This window comes from Castanea sativa, chromosome 8, assembly GCF_040712315.1.
Source record: "Castanea sativa cultivar Marrone di Chiusa Pesio chromosome 8, ASM4071231v1".
NCBI classification, from domain to species: domain Eukaryota; kingdom Viridiplantae; phylum Streptophyta; class Magnoliopsida; order Fagales; family Fagaceae; genus Castanea; species Castanea sativa.
The window spans coordinates 52,123,989-52,135,388 of NC_134020.1; the positions used below are offsets into that span (position 1 = coordinate 52,123,989).

Below are 11,400 nucleotides of genomic sequence, written 5' to 3' on the forward strand. Positions count from 1 at the left end.
TTATTACACACACACATTGTGGGCAGAAATCTATGCATATTGGTCCCAGAATCTAGAGAGTTCTTACACACAACCCCTTGTCTCTTTCTGACTCTTTTGCACACGCTCACACACAAAGGACACACAAGCCACATTGTTGTTGTTGTTGTTGGCATGTTACTCATGTACCCCTGTTTCCAATTTTGTTGAGATTTTTGTTTGTGTGAGAGTGAGGGACAGTTCTTTAGTTCTTTTGTCATCTGGGTAATTTTAGTTTGTTGGTTCTTGTCTAGTTATAAATTTTTTGTTTTGTTTTGTTTTGTTTTTTAGTCTTAAATAAAGGTTTTCATGCTTTAAAGACTTGTGGGGATTCTTGGGAAAGTAAGAGACACGTTTGTGTGGTTTGAACTGGGAAGGTGTTGCCTTTATTAGGAGTTGAGGTTTCAAAGCTAAAGAGTGAAAATTTCTTGTGGCTTCCAAGCTGGGCAGTTAAAGGCACTTTCTTTTCTTCTGGATGATGGTTATGTGGTTTTGAAAACTGATACAAGTTTCTGAGTGGGAAACTTCCTCGGTTTTTCTGTGCAAGTGAAAGGTATCTCTTTTTCTCTGGGACTCTGAATTTATAACCTTGACCAAAACGCAAGCAGAGACAAATGAGTCTTCTATTTTGATGGGGTTTGAATTTCCAAATCTGATATCGTTTTTCTGATGTAGCAGGTCAAGCTTAGAATTTCAAAAATTCAAAGTCGTTAATATGTTAAGTAACTAGATTTTTGATTGGTTCTTGGTATTCTTTTTTTTTTTTTTTTTTTTGTCATTGGTTTTGATTCTCCACTATATTTGGTTCTGCTTTGAGTTTTCTGGGGAACTTTCATAATGTTTGGGAGCTTTTAAACAAAGGTTATTGGTTTTTCAAATTTTCAATATAATATTTTGAATTCAATAGCAATTTTATGAATTAGTACTGCGGAGCTAAATTTATTATTGTTATTAATTATAATTGTTCTTTCCTCCGTGGCAACATAGGCTTGTATAAGTCCGGTTACTCCAAGGAACTTGGAAGCCGGCTATAAAGGCAATTTGGTGAACTGGCGTACTCAACTATGTCTGAAGGAGATTATCAATATCCATCCAAGGATAAGAGGAGAATTCCAATATGCATTTTCTTTAATCACGCAAGGTATTACTTTTTTAATTTGCATTTACCCTTATGCACCTCCTACAAAGGAGGTTATTGATTCTTTGGTTAGCTTCTGGTTTAAAAATTGGTAGGTAGACTATTATTTTTGTGCGATTTAAGCTAATCATCTGTATTTTTTCACAAAATTATATTTTTGATACACATGTATAAAGAGATGAGGGAGATTTTATGTTATTTAAATTTCCCCATTAAATAATTAACAAATTTGTAAGCTTTATGTATTCTGTAAGTTGCACTAGTTTTGCTTTGTCATGCTCTTAGGCGTTTCCCTACAAATAATTTAATATGTTGTCTGGAAACTATTATTATAATGATTAAATGATTTCTCAATGAAGAGTAACAACTGAACAGATATATGGTTCAATTACTTTTCTAAAATGAACTCAATGTGACATGATTAATCATGCCCCACCACTGCAAGTAGGAGCTTACACTTTAGGATAAAGCAAGCTCTAATTGATGCTAAGCAATTTTTGTTTTGTTGGGTATTTGTTCACATGGGGGATAATGGGTTGACTTGTTTTTATAAAATATCATTTGGGTTTTTTTCTTTTTTTTTCTTTGTATGTAAGATCTAATGATTGGTTCCTCTACTTTATGAGCAGACAAATTTTTAAACTGGACGAACTTGGTTCAGAAATAGCACAGATTGCTGTGCCAGCTGCACTGGCTATGGCAGCTGACCCTATTGCTTCTCTTATTGACACAGCTTTCATTGGCCAAATAGGTATTTTCCATTTCTCTTTACTGTTTTGCTTGGCTTATGAGGCATGGTCTTGAATGAGAAATCATCTTCCTTCACCATTCCATGCTTTCTATTCCAAGTATAAAATGAGGTTCACACTTGGGTTTATACGTTGTTTACTCTGAAATTTTGGTTGGTCATTTGTTTCTGCAGCTGCCCCTTATCTTTTATTTTATGTAATTTAATAATGTTAAGGACAGCCCAAGGTGTTACATGGCAGTAATATTGCCCCATTAGTAGATGCTGTAAAAGTTTGACAGAGCTGCTCATAAAATTTATTATTGATTCAGTAGATTCTCGTGTCAAAAGTGCCTTAGCTTTCTGATGTTTCTACATTCGTTTGCTAAGATGACAGTAGTAGACTATAAATGAATGATATTATCAAAAGATTAGGTTTTGTTGTCACAATCATGGACTTTTTTTAAGTTATACGCATGAACTAAAAAGTCAAATATGATTCTAGATGTAATCATACTTTTGTTTTGGATAGAATGTTTGTTATTGCAGAAACCGATTAATGGAGTTGCCTTGATCCATACAGGTCCAGTGGAACTTGCAGCTGTAGGAGTTTCGATTGCTCTATTCAATCAAGTATCAAGGATTGCAATATTCCCACTTGTCAGTGTCACTACATCTTTTGTTGCAGAGGAAGATGCTATTGGAAGTGTGAGCCATGAAGCACAGGATTGTGAACACTTGGAAACAGGTTCAACTACGAATGGGGAAGACAAAGAGTTGATTCCAAAAAATGGTATACTCTCCTTTTTTCTCTTATTTCACTCTTTAAGCATTTTTAATGATAAAACATTGGTTTTTATCTTTTTAAATATCAGATACTTTTTACTGTTCATACACTACCTAAGTTGATGTAGTAAGTTATATTGGTCCCTTCAAATTTTCTCTATCAGGTACATGTGAGAATGCAAACAAGTCACAATCAAATGGTGGGAGCTTTGAAATAGTTAAGATTGACAATGAAAGAAGGCATATTCCGTCAGCCTCATCAGCATTAGTTATTGGGAGCATACTTGGCCTCATTCAAGCCATATTCCTCATATTTGGAGCAAAACCTCTATTAGGCTTCATGGGAGTTAATTCTGTAAGTTCTTAAGTTAAAGTAATAAGTAAATCCAGCACTTATTGTGCTCAATTTTTTTATTGTTTTATATATATATATATATATATATATATATATATATGATTTACTCTGTGTTTACTCTAATTTCAAGTCCCTTGATTTATTACTATGTCAATGTTTTAACAGCATTGCGCTATCAATTATATATAGGATTCTCCAATGCTAACTCCTGCACAACAGTACTTGACATTGAGGTCACTTGGTGCTCCTGCGGTTCTTCTTTCATTGGCCATGCAAGGGGTGTTTCGTGGATTTAAGGACACAACAACACCTTTATACGCCACTGGTATACCTTAGCAGATGGGAACAGTTCAACTTATGATTTATCTTTTTCAGCTTATAATAAATAAAAAACAATTTCTGCCAGCACTCCATTTTGATTATTTTTTTAATCTTATCAATTGCAGTGGCAGGAGATGTAACAAACATTATACTCGATCCACTATTTATGTTTGTTTTCCGTATGGGTATCAGTGGGGCAGCCATTGCACATGTTATATCTCAGTAAGTGTAATCTAATCTTTCTCCACAGAGTATTTTGCATGTATTGTGACTGGGGACTTGCTTTTTATGGTTTTAACATGTTCATGGTTGGGACTAAGGCATGGCTATTGTTGTTGTTGTTGTATAGGTACCTAATTTCAGTTATACTCTTGTGGAAATTGATAAAAAAAGTTGATCTCTTACCTCCAAGTATCAAGCATATGCAATTTGGTCGATTTCTTAAAAATGGTAAGGGTATAACTTTGCTTTAAGAAATGCTTTACCAAAAACTAATACATATTGTTTACAATCTAAAATTTTTTTAACTTGAGTTTGCTCACTCTCATATCTCTACTTCTTGGCTAGAGAGCTTTGGATGTAACATGACGGGTGTTGTGGTGTATCCACTTAAATGTAGAAAAGTAACTTGTTAGATGGAGCAGTATCTGTAGGAAATAAAGTCAATATCGATTTCATTGGGATAAGGATGGCAAAAATGTCCCGACCTACTTGACCCTCCCTACCCCACTCTACCCAGGATTTCTCTGCCCAGAAGAGAGGATGGGTTTTGACCGCCCTGTCCCTTGAGTTTGGTTTAATATATGTATAAATTATTTTTATGTTTATTCATATCCTATTTACTTATAGCTTATCTGGCACAGTGTCATTTCGCCATCTCCATTTTGTTAGTCCCCAAATTTCAATTAGCATTGCAATTAGTAACTAACATAGAAAAAACATAAATGATTGAAAATGATACTGCCAACATACTTTAATCAAGAAACTCAATAACTATAACATTTGGTAATTTGTAGTTTCTGGTAGCTTATTTGCTAAATATGAGACAAAATATATAGTTTTTGTAAGCTTTTATAAATGCGTAACAAAAAGATACATGTAAGCTAATTTTTTGAAAAGGCCAGTTCTGGTTTTTTTTTTTTTTTTTTTATTAATTTTTTTTAAAATAAAGCTGAAACAAAATGGAATTGTCTCTAAAATGTTTTTGGCCTTTACATGAAAGTTTTCCACCTATTTCTTTTAGCGTATCATTAAAAATGGTAATTGTTTTATAGATTTCACCATTGCATTAGAAAATAATACCGGACATTTTAAAGTTGATACCCCACTAGTCTTTTCTTCTTTTGTGCCTGAACTCCAGGTTTTCTACTATTAATGAGGGTCATTGCTGCGACATTCTGTGTGACTCTGGCTGCATCAATGGCTGCACGCTTGGGGTCAACACCCATGGCTGCATTTCAAGTTTGCTTGCAGGTTTGGTTGACAACATCACTTCTTGCTGATGGGTTGGCTGTTGCTGGGCAGGTTAGAAACGATTTCTTTGTTGACCGCTGGAACATTACTTTATATATGTATATATTCTCAAAGACTGGATGAAGTATTGTGCCAATAAAGGCCTAAAGAGATAAAGATAACGGAAGCAATTTAGATTACCATCTCCAACATATACTTTTTCTTGTGTTCCGCAGCAAAGTACTTACATAAATCTAATCAAGATTGTAGTAGTTCTGCAATTTTGTGAGATTGCTTTTCCCAAATCTCCTGGACCTGAATTCATGATTGTCAGATTCGCTTTCTTGCCAGCTTTCTGAAGACAATCTAATCCCAGATTGTTACTTGCCCAGCTTTTTTGAATAAGAAATTAACATCAGCTTCACCTTAGAAAGTAAAGGAATTTGTTTTTTATAAAGTGAGCAAAACCTTTTATAGATCTTGGCAGAAATTTTGATCAAAATTAAGTAAAGAATATTATTTTTTAACTACCTATGATAATGTATAGTGTTTGTATCCTGCATTGACTTGGTAATATCATTCCCTCGTTTTGTATTAATGCATGTACTAAACTTTAGTTGCCTTTCAAATTCAATCTCAGGCAATACTTGCAAGTGCATTTGCAAAGAAGGATTACAAGAAGGCTGAAGCAGCCGCATCCCGAGTATTTCAGGTTTTGTGTCATGTCTTTCTTCTTCTTATTCATGTTTGTACTGTATCATTTTATATGACAGAAAGATCATATATGTCTTACTAGTACTAAGAGTCTGTGATGTTTTTGTACTGCAGTTGGGATTGGTTCTTGGTTTGATACTTGCAACCATCGTTGGAGTGGGGCTACATTTTGGAGCACGATTATTTACAAAGGATGTTCTTGTCCTCCAACTTATTAGTAGAGGCCTTCCGGTAGTCCTTGCATTAGAAAATAGTAATACCACATTGTTTGGTCCCATACGATGCAGGATCTAATATTTCTTTTTGTCCATATCAGTTTGTTGCAGCTACTCAACCTATCAATGCCTTGGCCTTTGTTTTCGATGGCATCAACTTTGGAGCATCTGATTTTGCATATTCAGCTTATTCCATGGCAAGTCTATAAGTCCCTTTTCCATACTACGAAGATATTATATATGATTGTTATGAAAATGAACAAGTATGGTGAAGTGGTATATCTTATGTTGTTTGCCACCGCTGAAATGTTAAGAACATATTCTGCCCATTCAAATAGTGGGGGAGAAAAAAGGAAGAAAAAAAGATTTCAACAGTTTGACATTCTTTTTTCTCCAGATTATGGTGGCTATTATCAGCATTCTATGTCTATTTCTTCTCTCCGCCGGTCATGGGTTCATTGGAATCTGGGTTGCCCTGACCATCTACATGAGTCTTCGTACATTTGCTGGCTTTTGGAGGTAATTTTCCTCATCAGAATTCCTCTTAATAAATAGGGTCCAACATGTTTGGATTTTTAATTTTTTAATGGGAGATAGAGTAGAGACAGAGTTTGAATTCAAGACCACCTACTCTGATACCATGATAATCTAAAAAAGAAGAAAAGAAAAACCAGCACCAGGTGCCTCTGTTTTGCATTTGAAACCTGGATTGAAATCCAGACCTTATGCGCGAAATGGTCACGATGTTTAATTATGGTTCTTGTAAAAACATTTAAATTCAAGCTCACCCTTTTTCTAGGTATCCTTGCTAAACTTATGCCCATGATTTACAGGATAGGGACAGGAACAGGTCCTTGGAACTTTCTCCGCAGCTAATGACATTGGTTATGGTTCCGTAGTTTCTCCATAGTTTTATTCTCAGGGAAACTATTTGCAGTTAAAGCATCTTTTCTTAGCCTTTCCTGTGGCATGCGTGAAGTCCAGCCCGGGACATTTCTCCTCCATATACTTCTTTGTACAGAAAAATGGAATATATTCATAACAAGAAAATAGAGAAATGAAATATTTAGAGCAAGTTATATATTAACCTATTATAATTAGGGATTATTGTAATGATATTCTTTCAGACTGTAATAATTCCCTTTAAAAATTTGTCATATTATATTCCCTTAAGAGTTACCTACTTTAGAAAATATCAATGATATGCATATCTTCCCACAACAATCTGAACTCTTTAGATGACTACAGAAGGTGCTCAAAATTCTGGAAATAATTAGCTCTAGCTTGCATAGAAGAGCCAGTCTCTATAATTGAAAGTGATGCTTTTGTTTCCTTGAAAAAGAGACATTGTTTTTTTTTTTTCCCCCTAATAGAAATCCAATCCAATTTTCTTGGTATAGACAAATAGTATCCCATGAATAGAACCTTTTTAGAGTTACTATTATTAGTACCAAGGATTTTGCTTTGTAAAGCTTTAGTAATATCAAAAGAGAGAAGAAATACTTAATTTTCTCAATGTATGTGGTATTTAAAAATTCAACCCAAAAGAAAATTCTAAAATTTTGGGTTGGTTATGGATCCTCTAGGTCAGTTATATGTATTTTATTTTTCACATTAACACAGCATTTCAGTCTATTCCCTTTCAGTCTATTTCAGTTCATCTCGGTCCACTTTGACATACATCAGTCTATTTGGTCCACTTTAATCTTTTCGGTTCACTTCAGTCTAATTTCGGTCCATTTCGAACTAATTGTACTTTAAATTGATTCCTTTTGAGGTCAAATTTTTCAGCCTCATATCTCAAATTTTTTCTTCTATTTTTTGGGTAAAAATTAATAATTTGTATTTATTATAATTTGGAATTTCTACTTTTTCCATTCACCAAAAAAAAAAAAAAATCTAAAGGTGTGATGAATACGTGGGGTGAATTTTGTAGATTGGAAGAGTTTTAAAATAACAAAAGAGTGATCTTATTTTGTATGGAGTTAGTGAGTAGATGTTGGAATTTAAATCAACGTAAAAGTAGAAGTTTATTAGAAGCAGGAAGACATTTTAACGTAAATGTAGGAAATTATTATTTTTGTCAATTTACTATTTTAACCTCATTTTTAAGTTTTAGGTAAGGGTATTTTTGACAATAAAAAAATCAATAACTAACTTTATTTTGTCAATTTACTATTTTAACCTCATTTTTAAATTGTTGGCTAATTAATTTAGGAGTATTTTTGACAGGAGAAAAAAGTAATAACTAACTTTCTGAATCCTCTTATAATAATAACTAGCCTCTGAGCACGTGCGTGAGCGCATGCTCAGAGGCTCTTCTATTTTTTGAGTAAAGATTAATAATTTACACTTATTATAATTTGAGATTTTTACTTTTTTCAATTACAAAAAAAAAAAAAAAAAAAAAATCTAAGGGTGTGATGAATACGTGGGGTGAGTTTTATAGATTGGAGAAGTTTTAAAACTAACAAAAGAGTGATCCTATTTTATAGAGAGTTAGTGAGTAGATGTAGGAATTTAAATCAACATAAAAGTAGAAGTTCATTAGAAGTAAGAAGACATTTCAACGTACAAGTAGAAATTTATTATTTTTGTTAATTTACTATTTTAACCCCAATTTTAAGTTTTAGGTAAGGGTATTTTTTACAGTAAAAAAAGCAATAACTAAATTTCTTTTGTCAATTTACTATTTTAATCCCACTTTTAAGTTGTTGGTTAATTAATTTAAGGAAATTTTTGACAAGAAAAAAAGTAATAACTAACTTTCTGAATCTTCTTAATATATACAGATGTGTTTCATGGAATAAGGAGTGTATTTTTTTATATAATATAATATTATTAAAAATGTTCAAAATTAGTGACCGTATATGTGTGTATATATATGTAAGTGCACAATTGCACCTGGCCCCAAGAACGTTTATGGGCTCAGGCCCAATGAGCCTTAAACAATATGAATTTGTAGAGTGTGGGCTTGAAACCCAGGTTAGAAGTGTGTGAGGATTAAATGACAAACTAAGACTGCAAGCACTCGGAAACAATAGGGAATATTGAAAATCAGTCTCCTCGGACGTGAGCCGAGAGTAGTTCTTATATTATTTCTTTCTTTCTTTTTCTTTTCCCTTTTTTAGAATACAAAAGAGTCCCCCCCATTCCTGTTCTAGATCCTTCCTTAAATACTTCTCTTTTCAATACTTTGTACACGTGTTGCCCCAACTCCCCCTTAGCCTAGATATTTCTTTTCTCAGTGCCTTTGAATAGTAACCAGAAGTTTCCCTTCCACTGTTCAGGTGTCACTTCCCCATTAATGCGGCCAGGGTGGTAGGTGCAGGGTCTTTAATGTGGAGGTGGCAGCCTTTATCTTTGACATTTTTCCAACATCGGTGCTTCTAGGACATTCAAGGGTTCACCCCCTTTAACCATTGGTTTTGTTCGTGTCCTTCCCTAACCTTTACCATGAAGTCTCGGGTTCTCCGGTATCAGTCCGAAGGTAAAAATCATCCTCGGCTGGACCCTCGGACCCTCGGACCCTCGGCGTATGGGCCGACCCGTAGTACTATTAAGTCCTAAACCCAAGAGCAAGTCGGCCTTCCTTAGCATGACCCAATAGCCCATATTCCCATCAAGGTCTTTTTACCCCCCACAATAGCCCCTCAAAACTCTAATTTTCGACATCCGAGGAGAAAAATAGGGTTTTGATCTGACGAGGATCCACTTCACACATTTTGTAAGTGATGGCACGTGTGGAAATCGTTTCGCATCCCAGAAGATGCCACTTGGCGGTTTCCTTTTCAAAAACGCGCGCATTTATTACTGTAAGTTACTCTTTGTCTCCCATGTTCAACGGTGAGATGGGCATCCAACGGTTCTCGTTACTCCACGAAATTTTAGGCGGGACAAATATAATTTCGAGGCCGCCTTTTCGCACGTCGTGACGCTTCGGGAACCTGCGCCTTCATTTAATTCCTCAGGGACTAATCCCATCAAAACATCAACTATCGTACCTTACTTGCAGAAAACCGTGGAAACTTGCACACTTTCAACCTTGTAAGTTCTTGCTCCTTCTATTCTTAACCTTTTCTCCTCGGTCTTTGTCCTCGGCTGTCACTACAAACATTCTCCCTCTTAGAGTTTAACCTTTCGTTCCTCTGTAATGGGAAGATTCAAGTGTCTAGTTGATACCGCCGCTGGGATGGAAGGCTTTAGGGCCAAGTACCGTATTCCCAGCGACGTAGGGTTAAAATATTGCCCGGCAGAAGCCGTGGCCGGTTCTAGGAAAGAGGGAGAGGTTATCATCCCAATGATAGCCTTCATAGAAGGTGGGATGACCCTCCCAATGAAACCGGTAACTAGGGAGTATCTTCGCAACCACCGGTTGTGCCCTGACCAGTGCCTCCCAAACGTTTTTAGAGTTTTGGGTAGTGTAGATGCTCTAAACGAGCAGATGGGTTTAAACCTTACATGGCACGATGTCGTGTTTCTATATGAGTCCCATAAACTTTCCAACGTAGGTTACTACATTAAGTCCCGTTCTAGTGTTGTTAGGTTAATCTCCTGTCTGCCCAAATCCAACAAAGGCATGAAGGACGACCACCTGATCGTCTTTGGGAACTGGCACGACGGCCTCCACTGCCCAGTTGAGTGGGGGGATCCAGGTGCGATGCCGTAGGATTAATCTCCCCACAACACAACTTCTTCTAACACACACAGAAATGCGTATTCATACTTACTTAAACTTGTTAAATATCTGTGTGAATCTGACCAGGTTTGTTTGTTTTGATGTCTTTTTTGCAGATAAGCAACACGTGCGTCCTCGTCTGAGTCACTGTAACGTCGCAGATCTAAACCGAGTACTTCGCTCCGAGGTGTTCGTTAGCGAAGACTTACAACTCCGGGCTGCTCATCTCATCCTGGGGTACACTCCCATTTCCTCGGACTTCCAGGAGATAGAAAACGCCATAGTTGCGGGTGACCGAAGGCGAAAGAGGATAAACGTAGCTCGGCCCCACTTTCTGGACGACCGCGACCTCCCGGACGCTCCTAACACCGTTTCGTACAACCAGCTTATAGCAGCAATTCCCCTCGCCGTGCACTCACAAGCAACTGTTGTTCCAGAAGAGCAGGTGTCTTCTTCGCATACACTTGACGACGAGATAGATAAATTCCATTTCGAAGACACCGAGAGACCTCGCGGGAATCAGTTTGTTGTTCTTTCCGACGAGGAGGAAGAAGCCACCGAGGCCTTTGGAATCGCAGGGTTTGTGGTTGCCCTACCTGAGGACGAATCTGAAGAAGATATGGGAAGAATGCAGGGTCTCCTCACCAATAGAGCTGCTAAGGTTGTAGAGAAAAAGACGGGGACATCCCAAGTTCCCCCATCTTTACCACCTCCCCCTCCTCCAGCTGAGCCAAAACTTCCAGCCGAGGATCCCAAGAAGAAGAGGAAGGGGGATACCGAGGGGACAACCAATAAGGACCCCAAGAAACCACAACAACAACTCCCACCAGTCCAGCAGCAGAAGCTGGACAAAGGCAAGGGTAGGGCCCGCTCAGTTGAAAGCGGGGAAATCAGGGACGAGGCAGAAGTGCGCCGAGCACCAATCCCCTGGTACCCCGATCTAAGACTGGACGGCGCACCCATCTCCTGCCAGTCCAGTATAAGGGCGGTTCAACA

At 36.8% G+C, this 11,400-nt stretch overlaps 1 protein-coding gene across 2 annotated transcripts; it reads left to right on the plus strand.

The window, feature by feature from the left end:
• Positions 1-367: 367 nt before the first annotated feature.
• LOC142605697 (protein DETOXIFICATION 42) lies at positions 368-6,923 on the plus strand. Of its 2 annotated transcripts, none has more exons than XM_075777133.1 (14): positions 368-571; positions 1,006-1,159; positions 1,786-1,907; positions 2,467-2,676; positions 2,834-3,024; positions 3,214-3,349; positions 3,471-3,567; positions 3,695-3,795; positions 4,706-4,869; positions 5,438-5,509; positions 5,626-5,742; positions 5,828-5,923; positions 6,124-6,245; positions 6,560-6,923. In XM_075777133.1, exons 2-14 carry the CDS (start codon positions 1,083-1,085, stop codon positions 6,600-6,602), a joined length of 1,548 nt encoding a protein of 515 aa, XP_075633248.1. In that variant the 5' UTR covers positions 368-571; positions 1,006-1,082; the 3' UTR covers positions 6,603-6,923. The 2 variants fall into 2 exon arrangements, with proteins under 2 accessions (XP_075633248.1, XP_075633249.1); XM_075777134.1 differs by lacking the exon at positions 368-571 and adding an exon at positions 747-879.
• The last annotated feature ends 4,477 nt before the right edge of the window (positions 6,924-11,400 follow it).